Source organism: Dendropsophus ebraccatus, chromosome 1 (assembly GCF_027789765.1).
Source record: "Dendropsophus ebraccatus isolate aDenEbr1 chromosome 1, aDenEbr1.pat, whole genome shotgun sequence".
Classification (NCBI taxonomy): domain Eukaryota; kingdom Metazoa; phylum Chordata; class Amphibia; order Anura; family Hylidae; genus Dendropsophus; species Dendropsophus ebraccatus.
In genome coordinates, this window is record NC_091454.1 from 144067443 (window position 1) to 144093396 (window position 25954).

Consider the following 25954-nt stretch of genomic DNA (forward strand, 5'->3'; position numbering starts at 1 on the left):
AGATGAATAGAGATGGATTGCAATACCACACACAACCTGAGGACAGGGGTGATGATTTTTTTTGCAAGAAAGCTGTGCTTTTCTTATCCCTGTTAACCCCTTTATGACAGTGCAGCTTCTACTAAATGCAAAAGCTTGTACAGGTCTATGTACAATATATAGTAAGGACCCTTGCGCACTGAGTAAAAGAGGCTGAATTTATGAGCGGAGTCCGTGCGTCATATTCCGCACTAAATTCTGCCTGTCCTATATCTTCAATGGGATTTCTCTTGCGCCTCTTTTCTCCTCTCAAAGAATGTACATGTTCATTCTTTGAGCAGAGAGTAAAGGCACAAATCCCATTAAAGAAATAGAACAGGCAGAATTTCGAACGGAATCCGTAGCGCGGCTCCATGCGTAAATTCAGCCTCTTTTACTCAGTGTGCAAGGGCCCTTAACAATGAAGAGACCACCCCAATACCACAGCTCTTTAGACAAACAATCCTAAATATAAGCCATCAATTTTGTGTTTCTGAAAAACCTTAATTCTGCCTTTTTGACTGTGTTCACTAAGGGATCTCATTTAAATTCAAATGCATTTTAAGGCTATATTCACACTACGTATCTTTCCGGCCGTAGTGCGAACCGTGAATATACGCATGTAGTTTTGAGGTTGATGCGTTCACTTGAAAGTATACGATATACGGCCGCACAGTGCACACTACGTATGAGCGTACGGCTGGATCGTATACGGCGCCGTGAAAAATTAACAAGCCCATTGTTTGAGGACGGAAATGTCCCAACTCACGGCCATGGATTTCCTTGCGGTCCCGTACGAAGTACTTATTTCAGCCAAATTGAATGTGATTTTTAGATCCAAAAGGTTCTTTGTGTTTTATTGGGCTGGGCGAAGATTTCCAAGTAAATGCCCTGTTTCAGATCGCTTCGAAACAAGCTAGGGAAGCATAACTGTACTACGGGCGTATGTTCACGGTTCGCCCGCATGTTCGCAATCCGGCCGCATGTCTATTTTTCCCACGGCCGTACTTTCAGCCGCACATGTACGGCTGCGTACGAACTACGGCTGGACTCATACGTAGTGTGAACATAGCCTAAATGGCCACTTTCTTTCAGAAAGAGCACCACTATTGTCTCCAGTCTAGATGTGGTTTTGCAGATTAGTTCCATTAAGTGAATAAGCCTAACTGCGAAACCACACACAACTTTGAGACAAGAGTCATGCTGTTTCTGGAAGAAAGTGGCCATGTTTTTCTAATCCTGGATAACCCCTTTAAAGCGAATGTACCATTAGGTACATTTGCTTTAATATTACCCATGTATAGAACGGCGCCGGGGCTGTGATTCGTTTTTTGAACCGCGGCCTGATTCCTATGTACGGCACCGTTCTATTCACAGGTACCGGGCCGAGTGAAGCACTGGAGGTTCGAATCAATGGAAACACGTCATGGAGAGGCTGGGGTTTCCTCCCACTGGGGTCGGGCCGGCCCGCCCGCCTTCAGTGCTTCACCCCCAGCCCGGTACATGTGAATAGAACGGCACCGTACACAGGAAGCAGGCCACAGTTCAAAAAACAGACCACGGCACCGGCTTCCCTGCGCTGGTGCAGTTCTATACATGGGAAATATTAAAGCGGATGTACTTGATGGTACATTTGCTTTAAAGTCCTCTGATTCTAGTAGACCATGGCTTGTAAGGAGTTTCTAGGCATCTTTCAACTTCCGCAACAGCAACCTGACAACATAATACAAAATTGACAAGCCAAAAAGACAGAAATGGCTGCACATCGCACCCATGGCTGACACGAAAGATTATTCAGCTACATTTAAAACCAACATACCTCATCCAGCTGTTTGGGGGCGACCTTCTCCGCCGGCGGTGCTGGCCGGGTTCTGGTGTGGTGTTTTTTGGGTCTGGTCCTGTGGCATGGGGGTCGCAGGGCCGTCCCATGGCCCCCGTTCCCTGACTGTGCGTGCCTGCGGGGTTGGTGGCCACTGACTGGCACGGTGTGGACTTAGTGTAGGGACCCATGTGTATCAGATACCTGCACGATGGTACATGGGGCAGTATGGCTTGATCAATTCATACACAAAATTCTGATGTGTTTTTTATTTAGCCTAGGGGCACTAGTATCAGCCATGGGTGTGAGGTGCAGGGCTCCTTTTCTTCCCTGAACCGCATAATACAAAATTTAATTTACAGTGACTACCCTGAACTTTTAGGAGCATGTAGAAAAGTGGAGCAAATGTTTCATGAAAGACAGATAACAAAGCTTACATACCCTTTCACCGCTGAAGGACTTTATGTTCCTAAACACATGAACCAGTAGTTACTCAACAGTATGTACAATTATGACATAGCAAATAGTAACTTCCACATTGCCCTCTAGTCTAATAAATACTGTCTTACCCAAAATCAACTTTACATGTGGATGGATGTGTGGAGCACCATTACAGTTTATGTATAGATATCATCTACACAAAGATTAAAGGTAACCTGTCACATTTAAAATTCAATCCACAGGCTTCATGTTACAGAACAGTTTCGAGGATTGATATATAATTTTGAGGGGAAAGTTTAAGGACAACTTGTCTGCTCTGCCTATTCAGTGATTGACAGCTCTCTATATGCAGACGGCTGTCAGTCACTTTTTAGGACCTCCTAATAGAGTACTTAGCCCAGAAGGAGCAGCCGTTTTTATGAATAATTTACTTGTTATCCTGGAACTTTTCTCATAAAACTATATATCAATCTGCTGAGCTCCTTCTGTTCTATAACATGCTGCCTGCAGACTGAACTACATTTTAAAAGGGAGGTTCCCTCTAAGTAACTTTTGAAATGCATTGTATTATTTATCACCATAAGATCTCTGAATGTAAAAAATGATGTTCAAGAGTGGATGTGTTATAAATAGTGATGAGCAGACTTGCCGAATGTTTAGGTTCCTCCTCTGCTTAGTTCTGATGCGGGGGCATCCGTGCAAGCCCGCATCAGAACTCCCCACTGCACAATATGGAGCGTGCGGCCGGAGCCGCTCGCTCCATAGTGTGTACTGACAGGGTTTTCTGCGGCTGCTATTCAATGAATAGCGGCCACAGAAAATGGACATGTCAGTTTTTCGCGGCGCCACTAGGGATCCTGGTCGGAGTGTATACTATGTGTATACACTCCAGCTGGGATTCCATAGACGGCAATGTAATATATATTTTTGTAATAATCACGGCCGTTGTTGCAATCGGCAACAACAGACGTAGTTTTACGAAAATATACGTAGCGTGAACATAGCCTAAGGCTGCTTCCACCCTCACCAGGCAGCGGGAGTCAAACGCTAAGTGTTCCGGTTTGGACAAACCCTAATGTTCAGCAAGTTCTTTTATCACTAGTTATAAATCTTTGGCATTGCTGAATTGTGTACATGATCCTGTATTGTTTTCTAACCTTGTACTATGGCAAGTAAGTAGCGAAAAACATGACTCAAGATTAAGGCTTCATCTTAAGACTTGCCAGTTATGGTTGTTTCTGAGAATGTTTACCAGAAGATGTGTTTTTGTTTTGTTCTAAACGTTTAGCATTTGGCCGCAGTAAACATGTGGACTTGCTCTGTTAAGCTTTTCCTTATTAGGTAAAGGAATTGTACTATTAACAGCTTGGAGAAATTATAAAATGCCTATGGGAATGATTATATGCCATCCTAAACTGAGGCGACTCATAAAGAACTAGGTTTCTAACAATATTCAAGACAAATTAGGACAGCTGCTACATGTTTAGTGTTTGTTCTGTTACATCACAGTATAGTACATAATAGTTATTAACACATAAATAAACCCTTATGCTTAAAGGGTTTATCCCACGAAATGGAAAAAAAGTCCAACAATAATACATGCCAGTATTCTAACATTTTCCTTGGGAAAAACAGTGGCTCACCATATTGTCATATTCACCATTTTCAGCCTACTTTTTCGCCTCTCAGCAGGCAGGCCCCAGTGTGACCATGTGACCAGAAAAAGGCAGTTTTTCCCAGGGGTGTATTGCAGGCTGGCAAAAGAAAACTATCAGCAGGTTAGAGAATCTAACCTGCTGATATCTCACTATAGCACTTCTACATGCTAATTAGGCGTTTTGGTGCATTGCGGATAGGACTACCACCCCTAGTGCAGCAATCCGTCCCGGCCAGCTGCTCTGCTACTGTTCATTAGGAGGAAATAGCTGTCCAGAGGTGGATTGGTGCACATGGGAAGGTAGTCCCGCCGCCAATGCACCAAAATGCCTAATTAGCATGAGGATTAAACGGTTAATAGCATAGGAACAGCCCCAAGGATGAAGGTAAGAAATTTACCCTAATCCTCAGTGCCCCTTGCACTATAGGGTGAAAGCAGGTTGGATTCTTCTAACCTGCTAATAGTTTCCCTTTAATTTTACAATTTTAAATTTTGAAAGTGGAACCAGAGGGTTGTTTTATCTTGTTGTATCTTGGCTCCAGTATTTGGAACGCTGTGTGAACATCAGCTTATTAAAATGGGTGAGTGTATAAGTATTAGTATATAAGACGGTGGCATAACTGGAAGAGTACGAGCATGCAATATTATAATATACAGCACTGGAGGTCCGTAGAATAAGAGATATTGGTGCTCCCGTTCTATATTTTATTTGGTCATTGTCTGTGTTAACATTACATAGTAACATAGTAACATAGTAAATAAGGCTGAAAGAAGACAAGAGTCCATCAGGTTCAACCTAGGGAAACCCTACTGCGCTAATCCAGGGGAATTCAAAACCCCTGACAAGGCAGACAACAACCGCCCCACCACAAGGAGAAAACTCCCTCCCGACCCCAACGGCAACCAGAACAATCCCTGGATCAACGTATCACCGGAAATCTAATGCCCATAACTTGTAGTATTATATTTTTCAAGAAAAGCATCCAGGCCTCCCTTGAACTTATTTAATGAATCGGCCATGACAACATCATGTGGCAGAGAGTTCCACAGTCTTACCCCTCATACAGTAAAGAACCTGCGTCGATGCTGATGGTGAAATCTTCTTTCCTCTAGACGTAGAGGATGCCCCCTTGTCATTGTTACAGACCTAGGAGTAAAAAGATCACTACAAAGATCTCTGTACTGTCCATTCATATATTTGTACATTATGATCAGATCGCCCCTAAGACGTCTTTTTTCTTGCGTAAATAACCCCAAGCTTGATAACCTGTCCTGGTACTGTAACCCACCTATTCCCTTAATAACCTTTGTTGCCCTCCTCTGCACCCGCTCCAGTTCAGCTCCTTCTTATATACCGGTGCCCAAAACTGTACACAGTATTCCATGTGTGGTCTGACCAGTGATTTATAAAGAGGCAAAACTATGTTCTCATCCTTAGCATCTATATCTCTTTTGATGCATCACATTATTTTATTAGCCTTGGCAGCTGCTGCCTGGCACTGATCACTAAAGTTGAGTTTACTGTCAACCAATACCCCCAGGTCCTTTTCAGGAGTAGTTTTACCCAGTGTTTTTATTATTTAGCACATAACTGTACTTAATTCTACGGCCCAAGTGCATAACCTTACATTTATGGAGATTCTACTCTGTAGCCCCTCTACAAGATCATTAATAAAAATATTAAAAAGAAGTGGAGCCAACACTGACCCCGGTGGTACCCCACTAGTAACTAAAACCCAATCTGAATATTTTCCATCAATGACCCCCCTGTTTTCTATCACTCAACCAGTTACTTACCCATATGTTTTCCCCTAGTCCCAGCATCCCCATTTTATAGACCAACCTTTCATGCGGCACAGTATCAAATGCCTTTGAAAAGGATACACAACATCCACAGCCTCCTCCATGTCCAGTCTATAACTCACCTCTTCATAGAAGCCGATAAGATTAGTTTGGCAGGACCGATCCCTCATAAATCCATGCTGATGCTGCATCATAAGATTATTTTCATTAAGATACTCCAGTATAGCATCTCTTACAAACCCCTCAAATACTTTACCTACTATAGATGTTAGACTTACGGGCCTGTAGTTTCTAGGATCAGTCTTTGACCCCTTCTTGAATATTGGTACCACATTAGCTATGCGCCAGTCCTGTGGAAGAATCCCTGTCGTTATAGAATCTTTAAATATTAGAAATAACAGTCTGTCTAACACAGTACTCAATTCTTGCAAAACTCTAGGATGGATACCTTCTGACCCCAGTGACTTATGGATTTTAATGTTTTAAGGCGTCTCCCCACTTCTTGTTGTGTTAGGCAGGTGAGATTTATGGGAGGATTTACATTATTCCTAGTCATGTCGTCTGTTATGGGATTCTCCTCTGTGAATACAGTAGAGAAGAATGTATTTAGTAGATTGGCCTTTTCCTCTTCCCCCTCCACCATTACACCCAGATTATTTTTGAGGGGACCAACATTTTCAGTTTTAAGTCTTTTGTTATTTATATAGTTGAAGAACATTTTGGGATTCGTTTTACTTTCTGTGGCAATCCTTTCTGTTGCAATTTTTGCTTCTTTTATTTGTTTTTTACACATTCTATTCTTCTGTCTATAGTTGCTCAATGCTTCCCCACTACCTTCTTGTTTTAGTAGTCTGAATGCTTGTTTCTTATCATTTATGGCACCCCTTACAGCTGAACTTAACCACATTGGATTTCTCCTACTTCTACTACTTTTATTCCCATACGGTATGTGTCGTTCACATGATTTACCCAGGATGCCCTTAAATATGTCCCATTTCTCTTGTGTACTTTTATTTATGAAGGCATTGTCCCAGTCTATGTCCCCAAGGTCCTTTCTTAGTTTTTGGAAATTAGCCTTCCTGAAATTTAATGTTTTTGTTGCCCCCTCTACTAATTATTTTATTGAAGGATAATTGAAAACTTTCTATGTTGTGGTCACTATTTTTATGATATTGTTTTTAACCTTGTATCATGCATTTTAAATGAATCATGAATAAATAGCATTTTTTTTATGATCATGTTTTCGTTGTATAATATGTATTGAAGTGTAATATAAGCAATAGACACTGATACTGAGTGGTACAAATAATGGTATGATATATCCTGGGATTTTCTATTGCTTTTTGAACCTTTTTGTGTTTAAAAATATTTTAACCCCTTCACGTCAGCAATCTGTATTTATACGTTCCTGCAGTTAAAGGGGCCTTTAATGTGTGCAGGCCGCTCCAGTTTGAGTGGTCCTGCACACATCAGTGTCACGGTCACGCAGCTGCCTATCATTAACCCTTTATATGCTGCTATGCATAGCGATTGCTGCATTTAAGGTAGTCAGCTGCGGGGGGTCCCTATCACTGACCATGACAGGCGGGTGTAAAACTCTTAGGGGGAGATTTATAAAAGGGTGTAAATATACACCTGATGTAAATTGCCCACAGCAACCAATCACAGCTCCTCTTATATTTTACCAGAGCTGAAAGCTGGGCTGTGATTGGTTGCTGTGGGCAGTTTACACCAGGTGTATATTTACACCCTTTCATAAATCTCCCCCTTAGAGTTTCAGGCAGACTCTATGCTCAGTGCTATGCAGTGGCATAGCATTGATCAGTATATGTAATCTGAGCATTGCATATATAAGGGGCCCCATATATGTTTAAAACGCATTTTTAAAAAACCCTTGAAAAATAAAGCTCCAATAAACTTTTAAAATACCTCCTTTCCGATTATATGGAAGTAAAAATATATATTTTTAAAAATTAACATATATATTGTAGTGTGTGGAATTGTCGGATCTATTTAAATATAACAATATTGTTCCTGCATGGCGAACAGTGTAAACAAAAAGAAAAAAAAGAATAGAGATAATGGCGCAAAAAATTACGCCCCAACCAACACTGTAGGTAGAAAAATAAAAGCGTTATGGCTCTTAGAAGGCGAGGAGGAACATTGCTTCAATTTGTCCTGGACATTTTTGCGTCAATGACCTTTGGCATGAAGGGGTTAATGTATCTTAGCAATACATTTTATATGACTTATTTTCACTGCTCCCATTTTTTTTTATTATACTCCCATCTCAGCTCAGCATATGCAGCAGATTCTTCAGATTATGATGTCAGAGTTCTACTTCGCTTCCCTCAAAGAGTGAAGAACCAGGGAACTGCAGATTTCTTGCCTACTCGACCCCGCCAGGCATGGGAGTGGCACAGCTGCCATCAGTGAGTATAAGAAGGATATCGGTAGATTGCTTTTAATTTGTCCACCTATTAATGTTTTTACAGTGGCTTTTTATGGCCACTAAAGCTAGCCTTAGACACAATAATAAAAGTTAACGATCCAACTGTCAAAGACTATAGCAATTATTTTTATGTTTATTGGACTTATATGGCTTGTTGAAGTCTTTGTTTTAACTCCTTAGGTCTTGTTCTAATTTGTTTGATCATTACTGATGGAATGCTATGTGGTTTCCTCATATATCATGAAAAAATACATAGAGGAGATTCTCTAAGCAAAATGCTTCAAAATTCTTGCTTAAATCGTACAAATAAAGCTGATGTTAGAAAAATGCGCTAGATTTATTAATGATGTGTTATTATTTTTTAACAAAATATTGGTGTAAACCAAGTCAAGGTGTGACATATGGAAAACAAAAGCGTTGAACTTGTCTAGAAAGATGCAGCAAAATTATCACACAGCTGGTATGAATGCCATGATTAGCCCAGGCGAGGTTCTAGCTCATCTGCTGCCTAAGGCAAAAGATGAAATTTCGCTTCCCCCCTCCCAAAAAAATCACAAGTAATAAATTTTACGCTCAGTACAGTGAAGAGTGCAGTACTCAATGTTCTGTACTGCTCTGTACCTGTGGATACCTTTAGACAGCAGTTGTGGATGGCTGCATTATATTTTTCTGTTCCACTTATTTACTGTACAGGACTCTGATAAAGCACCTGTCTTCTATCTAGACTGTGAGATAGATAGTAATGAGAGATTTGCTAGATCTGTATTTGCAGCAGGCAGAATTCTGGAAAACTACATGCTGCTAGATTTTAATGCCCATAGGAAGAAGCCCTATGGATTTATAGGATTTTCTTTAGTGCAATTTCATAGTAAGCCAAATAGTATTACATATCAGTAATATTGTTTTTCTGAGTAGGAGGAACACAAAATACCTGAAGAAAACCACAAGGCAAACACAGAAGGGCAGATGTTGCCCTTGGTCATTTTCAAACTTAGGGCCCCAATACTGCAAGACAGCAGCACTAAACACTGAGCCACTATGGTGCTGGTGCTATTGTGTTTCCAGGGTCTTATAGAATTTTTATTAAAAAAAAAAGAAAAAAAAAAGGAGAAGGGCTTATTTTTGGGTATTCCCCTAGACTCTAGCCCACTTTATATGGTAGTTAGCTGCCATACTGTATGTCCAACTTTTGTTAGGTTCCTATACTGTAAGTTTCACTGTAGTTAGGCCCCCATACTGTATACCTCCCTCCCTCTTCCCCTCTGAAGTTGTTCCCCCTATACTAAATAGATCCCTCTCTTCAGGTAGTCTCCATACTTTATATCTATCCCCCCCGACCATCCCCCCTCTGCATGTAGTCCCCATTCTTTCCACCTCCCTTCCACCTCTGTAGTTAGTCTACATACTCACTGCCCCCACCCCCCATGTTAAGTGTTCTATACTGTGCATCTTCTTACCATTCCTGTCTCTCCTGCAGTTTGTGTTGAGTAGGTGGGGACGGAGCTTAACAAGTCTAGCACTGATTGGTTAATGCTCAGTATCATGGATCTCGTCAGCTGACTTTAACCAGGACTTATGACTGGAAGTTAAAGGGGTTATCCAGCACTGCAAAAACATGGCCACTTTTGCCCCGCTCTTGTCTTCAGATTGGGTGGGGTTTGAAACTTAGTTCCATTGAAGTAAATAGAGCTTAATTGCAAACCACACCTGACCTGGAGACAAGAGCGGGGCAAAAGTGGCCTTGTTTTTGTAGCGCTGGATAACCCCTTTAATAATGGAAGGTTACTTAAAAAAAAAAAGAGTTAATATATTTTTATCAATGAAAATATTATTGACACTAGTTTAAGAAAGTTAACTTTAGAATTGTCATTTTAGGCACTATCATAGCATGGACGAATTCAGTCATTATGATCTGTTGGATGCCGCAACAGGTCGGAAAGTGGCAGAGGGACATAAGGCCAGCTTCTGCCTGGAGGATACAACTTGTGACTTTGGAAACCTCAAGAGATATGCATGCACCTCTCACACTCAGGTGACAGACTATGTATTACCTTACCAGGTTTTTTAGGGAATAGTTTGTCTAAGTTAATTGATAAAATGCAGTTTTATTTTTTTAATCAACTCTTGCATTATTCTATTTTTGAAATACAGAATATATTACTTTATTTGATCATAACTTTGGAAGTTATTCTGAGACCTTTTTTAACCAGACCTTTTTTAACCAATAAATTAAATTTTGATGGTAAAGTTTGGTCGATATGCCTTGTGTTCACAGAAATTTTGAAATTTTTTTTTTATTTGAAATTCTGAATTCAGAATTTTGAAATTCTGCTACAAATTCCAGCTTTCTTTGTATCTGAGCTGAAAACTGAGCTATGATTGGTTTCTAGGGGCAGTTGACATCAGTTCCAGCATTAGGCTATGTTCACACTGCCCGGATCATCCCGGCCGGCACTTAAGTACCGGCTGGATGATCTTTCCGGCCACAGGGTTCAGATGCAGGCGCATCAGCATGCGCCCGCATCAGAACCTCCCACAGCACACAATGAAGCATGCAGCCGGAGCCGCTCACTTCATTGTGTGAACTGACAGGGTTTCCTGACATGTCAGTTATTTGCGGGTCCGCACGGGATCCCGGCCGGAGCGTATACGATGTGTATACTCTCTGGCCGGGATCCCATAGAAATGTAGGCAATGTTCCACGCTGGATAAAGTACAGCCGGCAACAACGGCCGTAGTGTACGTAGTGTGAACATAGCCTCACACAGTTAATGTTTTTAAAGTGGTTTTCTGGGACATTAATATTGAGGGCCTAGGGTGCTTATGATATGTCATCAATCAATGCCAGATCTTTAGGAGACCATCACCACCCTGGTCAGCTAATGTTATGGGTAGCAGAACTTACAAGTGCGCTGTGGTGTCACACATCAGCTTGAAAGTGCTTGTGCCTAGTATTACAGCTTATGCCATTAACTTGAATGGAACTAGTTGCCAGACACTGCCAAACGTACAGTGCAGTGTGTAGTAAGGAAAAACAACACAAAAAACACAGTGCTTGCAGTGCATGTTGCCAGGAGTATAATAGGCCAATAGAGTGACACTGTTCCCACCCTTTTGCCTAATTACTTCTCTACACAGGTGTAAAGGGTAAATTTTGCAGTTTTCATGCTTCATTTTATATCATACGTCATGGTGCTTGTTCCAGTAAAAAGTCATCTTTTATCATCTATGGATTGTGCTACCTGGGCAGGGCCTCACGGCCGCAGCGCCATTTGGCCCTGCCAGATCGCCACCATAGGCCCCGTGACCTCTATGCCGCCTAGGCCACACACCCTCTGCGGCCATTGGTATGGGCCAACCTAGAGGGGGTGGGGCCTAAACCTTTAGGCTGGCACGTTCCAATAGCTGTCGAGGGGGTGGGGCCTAGATGCCGATGATGTCACAGAGGGCAGGGTCTACAGTGCTGTTTTTGGGCAGGGCTAAATGGCACTTCGGTTGAGAAGCCCCGTTCAGGTGGCACAGTCCACAGTTGATAAAAGATCACTCTTTACTGGAACAAGCACCATGGCAGATATAAAATAAGGTATGAAAATTGCAAAATTTATCCTTTACATCTGTGTAGAGAAGTCATAAGGCAAAAAGGGGGTGACACTGTCACTTTAAGTCCCCCAAAATCTTTAATACCTAGTCTGTGGGTTGATAAGATTGTACCAGATTTATATTATTTTATAACTTTTGCATTGGTACCATTGATTGGTACCATTTTGCGGTATGTATGATGTCAGGATCACATGTACCCTAAAATACAGCATTTCTGGACTGGTGGAGCCGCAGAGGTAATTGTTAGACCTTCTGCTGCCATAGCAACCCATCAGCATCCCATGATTGTGGCATCTAGGTGTTTAACAAAGAAAGGGGTCTTCCCCTTCCTTCTTTCAACCATTTAGTTATTCCACAATTCTAGCTATACTCTCGACCATTGCAGTAGGAGCCCAGCATATATTAATCAGCTCCTAAGCTTATGTACATGTATGACACTTTGCATGACTTGCAACTGTAGAAAGAAACCTGAGGGCTTTCACCGGTATATGCAAATTCTTTAGTCCTGGTAAAATCCTTGTATAGCCGTTTCACACGCATGCGCACTTCATCAGACTGTCTGATGAAGCGCACATGCCCGTAAAATGGCTGTAACAGTTCGTACGGGTGAGTGTCTGGCGTCCCTGCCAGAGATTAAGTATCCTGCCGACTCTTAAAGTTTTTACCAGGACTAAAGAATTTGCATATACTGGTGAGTTCCCCTAAGCTTTGTTTCTACAATTGCACATCTGTTTACAATATTTATGCTAGAGGAGCACCTCCATGGCAATAAGGTCACCAGTCCTATACACACTTCCTGCTATTTTCTGAGAGGCTTGCAGTAAAGTAGTGTAGTAAAGTAGTCTTTCCTACTCATTCATAGTGTTTTAAAGGGGTTGGCCAGCAAAAATCTTATTTGTCAAATCAACTGGTGTCAGAAAATTATATAGAATTATAATTAACTTCTATTAAAAAATCTCAAGTTTACCCATACGTATCAGCTGCTATATGTCCTGCAGGAAATGTTGTTTTATTTTTAGTCTGACACAGTGCTCTCTGCTGACATCTCTGGCCGAGACAGGAACTGTCTCAGCTAATAACAGCAGCTAATAAGTATGGGAAGGCTTGAATTTTTTTTAATAGAAGTAAATTACAAATCAATATAACTTTCTGACACCAGTTGATTTGAAAGAAAGAGATTTTCGCAGGGCAACCCCTTTAACGCTTTTCATGACATTTGCCATGCATTGTAAATATACACTCACCGGCCACTTTATTAGGTACACCATGCTAGTAACGGGTTGGACCCCTTTTTGCCTTCAGAACTGCCTCAATTCTTCGTGGCATAGATACAACAAGGTGCTGGAAGCATTCCTCAGAGATTTTGGTCCATATTGACATGATGGCATCACACAGTTGCCGCAGATTTGTCGGCTGCACATCCATGATGCGAATCTCCCGTTCCACCACATCCCAAAGATGCTCTATTGGATTGAGATCTGGTGACTGTGGAGGCCATTTGAGTACAGTGAACTCATTGTCATTTTCAAGAAACCAGTCTGAGATGATTCTAGCTTTAGGACATGGCGCATTATCCTGCTGAAAGTAGCCATCAGATGTTGGGTACATTGTGGTCATAAAGGGATGGACATGGTCAGCAACAATACTCAGGTAGGCTGTGGCGTTGCAACGATGCTCAATTGGTACTAAGGGGCCCAAAGAGTGCCAAGAAAATATCCCCCACACCATGACACCACCACCACCAGCCTGTACCGTTGATACAAGGCAGGATGGATCCATGCTTTCATGTTGTTGACGCCAAATTCTGACCCTACCATCCGAATGTCGCAGCAGAAATCGAGACTCATCAGACCAGGCAACGTTTTTCCAATCTTCTACTGTCCAATTTCGATGAGCTTTTGCAAATTGTAGCCTCAGTTTCCTGTTCTTAGCTGAAAGGAGGGGCACCCGGTGTGGTCTTCTGCTGCTGTAGCCCATCTGCCTCAAAGTTGGACGTACTGTGCGTTCAGAGATGCTCTTCTGCCTACCTTGGTTGTAACGGTTGGCTATTTGAGTCACTGTTGCCTCTCTATCAGCTCGAACCAGTCTGCCCATTCTCCTCTGACCTCTGGCATCAACAAGGCCTTTCCGCCCAAAGAACTGCCGCTTACTGGATGTTTTTTCTTTTTCGGACCATTCTCTGTAAACCCTAGAGATGGTTGTGCGTGAAAATCCCAGTAGATCAGCACTTTCTGAAATACTCAGACCAGCCCTTCTGGCACCAACAACTATGCCACGTTCAAAGGCACTCAAATCACCTTTCTTCCCCATACTGATGCTCGGTTTGAACTGCAGGAGATTGTCTTGACCATGTCTACATGCCTAAATGCACTTAGTTGCCCCCATGTGATTGGCTGATTAGAAATTAAGTGGTAACGTGCAGTTGGACAGGTGTGCCTAATAAAGTGGCCGGTGAGTGTACAGGGTAGCGTTGGAACGGGTTAATACATAGGATATACATTGACAATCTGTGTCTATCTTTTTTAGGGTCTAAGTCCTGGCTGTTATGACACATACAATGCAGACATTGACTGTCAATGGATTGATATAACAGAAGTAAAACCAGGAAACTATATACTCAAGGTAGGTTTACCAAAAGTTATTAGCCTGTAGGTTATTACTGTGTCTCTCATCCTGCACTCAAATACTGTGACATCCATTAATCAACATTACTTGTCTTATAGGTAGTAGTCAATCCCAAGTACATTGTTTTGGAGTCTGATTTCACCAATAATGTGGTGCGGTGTAATATCCACTATACTGGAAGATATGTGTCAGCTACCAACTGCCGAATTACACAGTAAGCCCATTAAATGTTCTTTACCTTTATTTTCATTACTAGAGATGATGGAATCAGATTCCTTTGCTTCTTAGCCTCAGGCTGGCCGTTCCGTGCAGAGGGAGAATACTGCCTGGGTACTGCTTGGAAAACATGGATACAGCCATAGCTTTGACAAAAAATGATTATGGGCAGGGGGTGGGGAGGAAATAAAGAAGTTATAGTCTCCTGTCCCGGTGCCCACGCAGAGCCGTGTCCCGCTCCTGGACCCCAGCCAGCTGTCTTCTGAGCTCCCCTCCAGTTACCTCACGACCTGGATGATAGATGCCCCACTCAGTCAGCCAGTGACCGGGATGGGACACCACTGCAGTCTGAGCGGGCCAAATCCCAGCCAGACGAACCCTGTTCGTGATTTGACCGGAACCCAGGAGATGACAGCTGTCAGGATCCAGGAGCTCTGTGCTGTGGCACAGTGTGGGCACTGGGAGGGGTAAGCATGTTGTCTTTTCTACTTTGCGCCCCCCCCCCCCCAGACTTCTCTTTTAAAGAGTACCTGTCATTAAAAACAGCTTTGCATCAATATCTAGTTAATTCAGTGTTACAACATTGGCCACTTGGTGTCACTACTTTGAGCTCCACTGCCTGCCTGTTGTCATTGAATGCACCTAAATAATTATAGCAATTTAGAGGGTGACCAGGGAGTGAGGGAAGAAGATTCAAAGCTCTGCTCCCATGCTGTCAATCACAGTGTAGGGAGAGAGCAACAGACATCAGAGAGACAGAGAGGCATCAACTGAACATTAGGTAAACTCCTTAACTAATCATATATACTTTGTGTATATGATTGTGACATCTATAATTTTATTTTATTTTTACAGTATAAATTAACATATGCTTATATTAAAAATTTGTCTTTTTGTATGTTTTTTAGCATGATTTTACAGCAAATTCTCCAAAATCGGGGTAAAAAAATATTTTTTACTGTGACTGGCACAATTCTTGCAAAAATTGTGCTGTTTTTAGCCTGGACTCACGTTCAAAGGTTATGCAATTTTACCGTGAATGGTACAATTCTTGCCAAAATAGTGCATTCTGGCAATAATTGTGCCAATCACAGAAAATTGCGTAATTTTTTTATGTCATGGAAAAATGGCACAATCACAGAAAAATGGCAACAATTTTGCCATGGCAACTCTTTAAAAAATTGCATAATTTTAGCAAGAATTCTGGCATTTGCGGTAAAATTGTGTAGTTTTTGACTAAATTCTTTGTAAAAAAACATACAAAAAGCATTTTTTAATATAAGCATACAATAATTTATACTGTACATATAAATTATAGATGACAAAAGAATATATGATTCATTCAGTTGATGCCACTCTGTCTCTTAGATGTCTGTTGCTCTCTCCCTGCACTGTAAATTGACAGCATGGGAGCAGAGCATTGAATCTCACTCCCTTATGGTCCATTTACACAAAGCGATAATTCGCCCAATCGATTGTTTAACGATTTTGAGGCAGCGATTTGGTTTTTATAACGATCAGCCTTTACACGAAGAGATAAATCGATAGAAAAAGTGTTATTGCGATCATTTTTAAGATCACTTAAGCCCATCTCACACATAGAGTGAGTCTTTGAAAGACTGTTTACACGAAGTGATCTGTGAATTTTGAGCGAACGACCAACGATGATTTGAGAACATGTTAAAAGACCAAAATGAACGATTTCTCGCTCCGTCGCTTGATCGTTAGCTGTGTTTACACAAGCCTATTATCGCGCAAATGCTATCGTTATCGCAAAAATTCGAACGATAATCGTTCATTGTAAACGCACCATTACTCCCTGGTCACCCTCTAAATTGCCATAATTATCTACGTGCATTTATTGACAACAGGCAGTGGAGTTCAATATAGTGACACCTAGTGGCCAATGTTATTACTTTAAATTTGATACACAAAACCTTTTTTTTTTTTAATCAAGTGAATTATAAATATGCTAGATATTGATGCCTCTGTCAGACTATGCAAAGTTGTTTTTATTGACAGTGCCCATTTGAATTCTAAATTTAGATAATGAATCATTGCTGCTCAGAATTCAGAATGTGCTTCCATACCCCCTGACAAATTCCATACCCCCTGGCAAATTTTATAATTTACATTATAGAAAATACACAAATCAGAGATACAAAAAGTTTCTACATGTGTAGAGCCTGCTGGGTTAATATGAACATAAAGGGTGGAGTGAAATATGCTCACCTTGTGAGAATGTGCTACTGAGGCACAAGACTCACAAAAGCTTTTAGAAACAATGTAGTATTCGCTGTTCTACTAGATTCAGATTCCACAAGGATGCCAATACACAACTGCAGGGGAAAGGGAGATTCACAATATTTCTACTATTGAAAGCCAAGTGCTCAGGTATCACTGACTATGCAGGGAATAGCGATAAATTTCCAATTTACTTTCACATGTGAATAAATTATACAAATACATCATTACAGTCTAACTCCATATTCACTAATGGCACAAACAGCGGCTGCTGTCTTAGATGTTCACCCGGCTTATACTGCAGTATCGGCCAGATGAACATCATTTCATTTGAATTGGAATGCAGGCACATTAGGGTGTGCCCGTCCTCCAATTAGCCATAGCACACAATGTAAAGTACGTCCGGGAGCCATACTTTACATTGTGTGCACCGTCTATTTTGTTCGGCTGTTGTTCACTGAATAATGGCCGCACAAAATAGACATGTCAGTTTTCTGTGCGGCCGAATGGAATCCTGGCTGTAGTGTATACAGTGTGTATACACTATGGCTGTGGTTCCATAGGCTGTAGTGTAATTGGCCGTTGTTTAATGAAAAAAAAACTGTGTGAACGAGACCTAAATGTGAGGATGCAGCTTGTCTAGACATAGAGGGGGACTTTTATGAATGTTGTGCCCGAGGCGTACGCCAGGGAGAAGGTGCAGATTCGCCACTTCTCCCTGGCCTCCTCCCGCTCTTCATTTATCATGATTTATGCCTGCTTGCAGGCAGGAAGCAGGTGTAGATTTAATATGCCGGGCGCAGGCTCGGACTCCACGCTGGCCGGATTCACAAAGAGGCGTGCGCCTCTTAGTGAATCCTGCCGGGGAAAGGGGGCGGGGCCTTATACAAGACCCACATACCGGTCTTCATAAATCCCCCCCAAAGTGTGTTATTTAACCCTTTGAGGACCAGGCCCAAAATGACCTAGTGGACCGCGCAAATTTTGATCTTTGCGCTTTCTTTTTTCCCTTCTCCCCTTCTAAGAGCTCTAGCACTTTCAGTTTTCTATCCACAAGGCCATTTAATGACTTATTTGTTAAAGAAATAGTTGTACTTTGTAATGGCGTCTTTCATTTTACCATAACATGTATGACTAAATCCCAAATATATTATTTATGAAGATATAAATAGGTGAAATCGTAAAAAAAGAATGCAATATGGTAACGTTTGGGGGGTTCCTGTGTCTACATAATGCACTATATGGTAAAAGTGACATGATACCATTATTCTATAGGTCAGTCCGAACACAACCATATGCAGGTTACACAGATTCTCTAATGTTATATATATTTTTTTAATATTGATCAGTATTATCGGCGCTCTGCTGATTGAGCCTGCCTGTGCAGGCTCAGTGACCAGAGCGCCGATCGGACCGTGCGGAGGCAGGTGAGACACCTCAGGCGGTCTGTTTTACCGATCGGGACCCGATCTGTAAAACGGTTAGTGACAGGGACTCCCCCTGTCACTTACACTTAAACACCGCGCAGCATTCGCGGCGTTTAAGGAGTTAATGTCGGGGCGTGGTTTGCGCGCTGTGGTGTATGGCCGCTTAGTGACAGAGCTCCGGTCCCACAGCGACGATACTCAGCGCTAGCCTGCCGCAAACTAGCTGGAAACCCAAGCACCCTGCAGGGGAACGATGGCGGATCGCAGCGGTACCCTTAGAAAAGGGAAGGGGGACCTAAATCCTCCGAAAATGACGGATTTCTTCTCCCCGGCTTCCTCCCAAGATGGCGCCGCCGCGTCCAGCAAACACAGTGAGTGCATGGGACTCGCAGCGGCCCGCTCTGCAGTGGCGCCGCACGGAACATCAGAGATCCCCTTACACAACAGATTTGAGGTACTCTCCCCCCTATCACTCGGGGATGAGACCAGTAACGATGAGGGAAGCCCTCATGAAGCACTAACTGACTTTCCACCGCAGAGAGACGGAGAAGGACATGCAGCTCATTCCTCTCCCCCTCCCCCTGCTAACAAGAGCACAGCAGCTCACACGCCTAAGCAGACTGCAGCTGCAGCTGCTGATACAGTCTGCACTGACAATCTCATGGATCCCTCCACATATATAGGAGACTTTCCAAATGATGATACTCCTGCTACTAATGCTTCCCTTAGGAAGATGATGTCGACGCTGATAAGCCTGCACAATAACTACCAGACATCTATCTTGCCTATAAAATCGGCTGTAACCGCGCTGGAAACTACTGTGGACAGACACAACCACAAAATAAAAGAGCTTGTAGATTCCCACAACACGGTGATTGACTCACATACAGCTTTAGAGGAGGAAGTCAAATATCTCAAGGGGAAAGTGACAGATCTGGAAGATCGCTCCCGCCGTAACAATATAAAACTAAGGGGTATTCCGGAGTCGGTCACTCCGAGCGATCTGTCTCATTTTGTGCATCGCTTTATCAAAGAAGTTCTCCCTGACTACCCTCACAGAGAAATGGTGTTAGACAGAGCTCATAGAGTCCCTCGCCCCAAGCACCTATCTCCAGACGTCCCCAGGGACACGTTGGTACGCCTCCACTTTTACCATGTGAAAGAGGCATTCATGGCAGCTACACGCAATAGGGAATCGGTTCCTGAGAAATACAAGGAAATAGCTGTGTATGCTGACTTCTCGGCTGCCACCTTGCAATGGCGTAGATCCCTGGGCCCTGTTACCAAAGCCCTGAGAGAGAACAGAGTGATGTATAAATGGGGCTTCCCTAACAAGCTACTCGTCACCAGGAATGGCAAAGTGACTGTTATTCGTACCCTCGCAGAAGGCCAAGCATTGATGGACACGTGGGACATCCCTACCTCGAATGCATCTGCCGAGAAGAGTCCGAGACCGCATAGAATGCGTCGCCCCGATTGGAAACCTGACTCAGACAAGCGTTGAGGCTACTACTATGCCACGTCGAGTGGACCACCAGCTCACTACCTGATGCTTATATTTTTCTGTTTCTCCCCCAGCGGATGAACAGACTTTTGAGCCCTACCTATCCTTTACGGGCTATTTTCTCTTTAATGCCCGCCAGATCTCTTTTTTCTTTTTCTGTTTGTTGTATGAGTCCTTTACGGACCCTTAGTGTTATGTTTGTGTTATTCACCATTATGTTTTATGGTTATTGGTTTTATGCAGGCATGAACACCTCCTCATGGTTCCTTCCTTTTCTTATAAGACATACCAGGATGTCTCTGAGCTCAAGCCCTCTCCTTTGCATGTTCGGTAATGTATATTGTACACATACTCCTCAGCAATACATGACCCAACCATGGTGGTTAAACTCATGACCTACAATGTGAGGGGCTTGAATTCACCAGCACGCCGCTCACATTTATGGTCAGAGGCACGCAAATTAGACGCAGACATATTATGTCTAGTGGAAACACATTTACTGTCCACAGACACACATAGATTGAAACATTTCTCTTACCCGGTACTTTATCACTCTACTTATAAGTCCAAAACTAGAGGAGTGTCTATAGCAGTGCGCAACACTGTTGCCTTCTCGGTGACAAAAGAAATTATTGACCCTATGGGACGTTATATTATATTGATATGCACTATAAACAATGTCCTATATACATTAGTAGCCTTATATGCCCCGAACCATGGACAAATTGGTTTTATTAGGAAAGTATTGCGAATAGCTAAAAATCACAAACAAGGCAAACTTCTCATCACAGGAGACTTTAATGTAGTTCCGGACCTTAAGCTTGATGCCTCCCCAAACTACATCCGCACACAACCTTCCCTTGACAAAATACTATGGCAGGAGGAGTTGATTGATGTCTGGCGAGCTCATAATAGCACGGAAATAGATTATAGCTACTACTCGGCCCCTCACAACAGTTATACTAGGATAGACCTCATTCTAGCAGACTCTGCCACATTATTGCTGACTGAGAGGCCCAAAATAGAATTTAAAACTTGGTCTGATCACTGCCCTGTTACTTGCATTCTTAAAGAAAAAGATCAATCTCCTAGGTCCTACCTGTGGAGATGTAACTCTTATATCATAGCACACCCACAACACAAGGCTGAAATTGAGAAAGCTCTAGTTGAATATTTTCAACATAATAATGCGGAGCAGGTCAGTGCTGAGACTCTCTGGAACGCACACAAGGCAGTGATTAGGGGCATAATGATCAAATTGGGTAGTAGAGCTAAAAAAGAGAGGGAAAAAGCTGTAACTTCACTCACTTCTGAAATTCAAAAATTAGAAGCTGCCCATAAAAAGACTCCGACTACCTTTCTTACAGACCGACTTCGCAACCTCCGTATAGCCTTAAAAGACGCCCTACTCTTAGATTACGAATTTAAACTCCGTAAATCTAAAGCTACATATTATACACTCGGAGATAAAGCTGGACGTTTACTTGCCCAGAAACTAAAGGTACAACACCATAAGGCGAGAATACCGTACCTCATAGATCCTAAATCCAAAGGGAAACTAGTAGCCCCTAGAGATATTGCTATGTGCTTTAAAGAATTCTATGAATCCCTATATAACTTAAACGCTGACCCGTCCACTCCACAACCTTCAAATTCCAACATTGACGCATTTTTAAACAAAATATCCCTTCCAAAGATTTCCCCTGATCAATTGGACTCCCTCAATGCTCCATTTACAGAGTCTGAAATCTCTGATGTCATTAAAACATTACCCCTCGCTAAATCCCCAGGCCCTGACGGTCTTACAAACCAGTATTATAAAAACTTCTCTCACATCCTTACAACACATATGCTGTCTTTCTTCCATTCGGCTAGAGCCTCTGGCATCCTCCCAGCGGAAACGCAAGCTGCTATTGTGGTCACTCTCCCAAAGCCAGGAAAGGATCCTGACTCACCAAAAAACTTTCGTCCGATTTCCTTGTTGAACTCAGACGCAAAGATTTATGCGAAACTTATTGCTAATCGATTGGCATTGGTCCTCCCTTCTTTGATTAATATGGATCAAACTGGTTTTGTTCGTGACCGCCAAGCATATGACAACACTAGAAGAGTGTTAAATTTGGTACACCATGTACACTCCCATAAAATACCCTCAGTTTTGGTCTCTCTGGACGCCGAGAAGGCATTCGACCGCATTTCATGGGCTTATGTCTTCTCGGTGCTCCAGAGAATGGGAATAGATGGTCCTATGCTGCAGTGCATCAGGGCCTTATACTCGGCCCCTTCGGCACAAGTCTTTACTGACGGAACAATTTCTCCCCCTTTTAAAATAACAAACGGTACAAGACAGGGATGCCCTCTATCTCCCTTAATTTTTATAATATCCTTAGAACCCCTCGCCCAATTACTGAGGACCCACCCTGACGTCAAAGGCATAACTATTGGACCTAAAGAACATACCCTATCACTATACGCGGACGACATAATCCTGACTCTGACTTCCCCTATGACTTCCTTATCGACAGCTTTAAACATCCTTGAAGAATTTAGTGCGATTTCGTACTACAAATTGAATACGCAAAAATCCGAAATCCTTCCAATTCATGTAGCCCCACTTCTGCTATCTGAGTTGAAAGCCAAATTTCCCTTAGACTGGCAAGATACAGCGATCAAATATCTAGGCATCTATATTACTGCTAAACCCAACCTCCTGTTTCAAACTAATTATATCCCTTTACTAACTGACTTACAGAAACAAGCAGACCAGATGTCTAAATTTGAAACAGCTTGGACGGGCCGCATTGCTGCCTTCAAGATGCTCCTGTTGCCAAAATTATTGTACTTGTTCAGGACCCTCCCTATTGTGATCCCTAAAGGCTACTTTAAATCTGTTAGGACTTTGATCTCTAAGTTCATTTGGGCGGGTAGGCCGCCTCGTATAGCGTATCATATTTTAACACGTCCCATAGCTCAAGGAGGCTTAGGAGTTCCAGACCCACATCTTTATTATTCTTCTATAGTGCTAGCTCAATTAAAAGAGTGGTGGAAAGGAACAAATCACAAAAACTGGCTACAAATAGAAACACACATAGCTAGGGGAGATCTCAGCTCTTTACTTTATGCCCAAGTGTGGTCACCCGTCCCTCTGAACGTGCTCCCTCCCCCTATGGTAGCTGGACTAAAATGTTGGTGCTTAGCCCATGCTAGCAAGGGGCTCGACCTCGCCTTTGTATCCGCCATGCTCCCTTTCAATATCTTCTTGCATATCCTACCAGCTTCGTCCCATCAGGCGGTACTTAGGTGGCAATCCTTAGGAATCAACCTCGTTACTGATATACTAGATGGAAACATCCTAATTGCCTTTTCCCAATTAAAGGAGATATTTTCTCTCCCTCAACATGACTTCTTTTTATATCTACAACTCAGACATTCCCTGTCTAAATTATTGCCTAAACGAGTTAAATGGAACTCCCAACTAATTATTCTATTTGCCTTAAAGATTAAGGGGCTGAAACCTTTGTACCAGAAGCTTGGTGGGTTCGAAGATTTAGATAAAACCCCGGCTATGTTGGCCTGGGAATCCTCTCTTAACTCTACATATACTATGAAGCAATGGGAGCAGGCCTGCATGAGATCTCTTAAATCTGTGATTAGTACAACGCAAAGGGAGGCGGTGTTAAAAACTAGATTGCATTGGTACTATACCCCCCAACGATTACAGCACATGTACCCGTCTGCCAGCCCACTATGTTGGAGAGGATGTGGCCACCTAGGTTCTCTTCATCATATACTTTGGGGTTGCCCTTTACTTAGACTGTTTTGGGAACAAGTACAACATACCATAAATTCTATTTTTCATACACACCTTATACTGACTCCCGCTATGGCTTTGCTTTACCTCGACTTAGACGAAGTCCCTGGGAAGCACATCCCTCTGCTTTGTAAATTACTCACTATAGCCCGGCTAGCAATCACGAGGAAATGGAAATCTCCCATACCTCCTGTGGCTTACCACGTAATACCTGAAATCAGACGTATATACAACTTAGAAAAATACATAGCCTATGGCAGAGGGACTCTTAAATCCTTCTCGTCCCAGTGGGCTGCATGGGAGAATAGTTCCCTCCATATCCCTGATGACCCATTCACCCTACCATTGAGCAGAACTCCTCCGGATGTACCATAACTTCAGACTCCTGACTAATGGTCACCCAATGTCTTTCTATTTTATTGTGTTGGCGGCAACCAATTCCTTCCCTATATCCTGAGTTAATTGACTTCCTGGTCTTCCCTTTATGATTTCCCCCATGACCATAGTGCGTGTGCTCACTGTGGCCTTTCAGTATAATCCCATGTGAGGTGTTCCAGCACTCAAATGCCTGTGCCTGTTGATGTTTTTATGTTCCTTGTTTTTATTGTTTTTCTTGTGATTGTTTGTTTTGCTGGTCTGTTGGTTTGTTGTTCATTCACTGAACCAATGTGACCTTGGAAAGCATCTGAACCATTCCGATTATTGCTGTTTCTGATACTGGATTTAACCGCCTCTCGACGCGGTTTGCTACTGTTTCTTAAGCTGATTCATACTTGTCTTTGTGTTAAATATTGTTTACTTCTCTTTGTGAAATATTCTTGAAAAATGTATAATAAAAATCTATTGAAACGTTAAGGAGTTAATGTCACACTGCAGCGCGATCGTTGCAGCACGTCATTAACGGTGAGGCCCCCACCTGCTATGAAGCGCGTTCCGCTCCGGAGCGTGCTTCATAGCTCAGGACGTAGCGGTCTGTCCAGGGTCGTCTAGGGGTTAAAAATACAGAATTGAGAATTGCAGTTCATTTCAGGTGCTGTCAGCGCCTGTGGAGCACCCATCTTTCCATGAAAGGATTGTGAACATCCCTCTCTCCCCGTATCTCTGCATTGTGCAAAGCTTATCTCATAACGGGTGATTGTTTTTTTTATTAGTAAAGTAGTGCTTTAAAAAATTCTGGCAACAAGGACTACAAATACTAGATTTTAAAAATTTATTTCTAATTTTGTTCCTCAATCTTGAGTAATTCCATATTTTTTCCTCTACGCTTCCTTTCCTTCCGCTTTAATTAGTTTGAGGTATGTTTCATAAGTCAAAATGTAGACCTATTAAATAATATTTAGTGTTGTACCTGTGATTTGTGTATTTGCTGGCTGTAAAACTGGCCGAACATAATTCAAGTGCGGAGATCTAACTTTTGCCAAGGGTTGCAGCATTGTGTGGGTCTAAACTTGTTTGTATTGTTTAATCCTTTATGTACATTAATTTTTTATTTTTTTTATGTTTTCTTTTTAAGGTTTTGAGCAAGATTCCTAAGGAAAATATTACAGATAGGAGTGTCAGAGAATCCTATGTCATCCTGACAACGTCAGCAACCTTGCCACCATTGCCTGTCTTGATAACCACACTAGCAATCTTATTAATACTCTTGTGAAAACCCCCTCACTTTTTATACCCATTAAATAAATTCTATTATTGCCCTCCACGTAACTCAACTAGTAAAAAATGTGTGATATACCTTTCGTCTGCTCTTTTTGTTACATTCCCACAAGTTGCCAAGTAGTATTATGTGGTCATACAAAATGTCTTGGCATTTTATAATAATGTTATTTTATGAGGTTCCGTATTAAAGTAGTTCATTGTATTATAGCGTCATGCCAAGTACAGTTTTACTATGTCAGTTTTTAATTAAATTAAATTGCGATAAAAATAGGGAACAATGCGAGTGGATTTACATAGCGCTTATGTCTTTCAGTTAGGACATATAGAAAGCTGGGTCCTGATGCATGGGGTGGGGGGTATTGAAGATACAGTAGCACCCGGAGAGCAGGGCAGGAGCAGGATGCATCTTTAAAACTGTCAGAAAGAAGGTGACAATGCTGGATCACAAGCAGCACTAATGGTAAGTATGCACTGATGGTAAGTATGCACTGCTTGTGTGCTAGGCATCTAGAAACTGGCAGCACAGATATTTGCAATACAATAACAATACATTTTGAAGGTAAAGATGCGATCAGCAAAAGAATAGGCGTTTTATGCGGCCCGATTGTTGGCAAAAGAAGGGTCTCCAGGAACGCTCATTTGTTGCCGATAATTGGTCCGTGTAAAAGGCCATTAACA

The 25954-nt window shown here is 42.2% G+C and overlaps 1 protein-coding gene across 1 annotated transcript in view; it reads left to right on the top strand.

Moving 5' to 3' along the window:
• The window catches only part of LOXL1 (lysyl oxidase like 1), a 29119-nt gene extending 3768 nt beyond the window's left edge, over positions 1–25351 (top strand). The window contains exons 3-7 of the mRNA XM_069981142.1: positions 8033–8170; positions 10066–10222; positions 14317–14412; positions 14514–14629; positions 25131–25351. Coding sequence (XP_069837243.1) covers positions 8033–8170; positions 10066–10222; positions 14317–14412; positions 14514–14629; positions 25131–25137 — 514 coding nt within the window. The 3' untranslated portion in view covers positions 25138–25351. The remainder of the gene's footprint in view (positions 1–8032; positions 8171–10065; positions 10223–14316; positions 14413–14513; positions 14630–25130) is intronic.
• Positions 25352–25954: the final 603 nt, after the last annotated feature.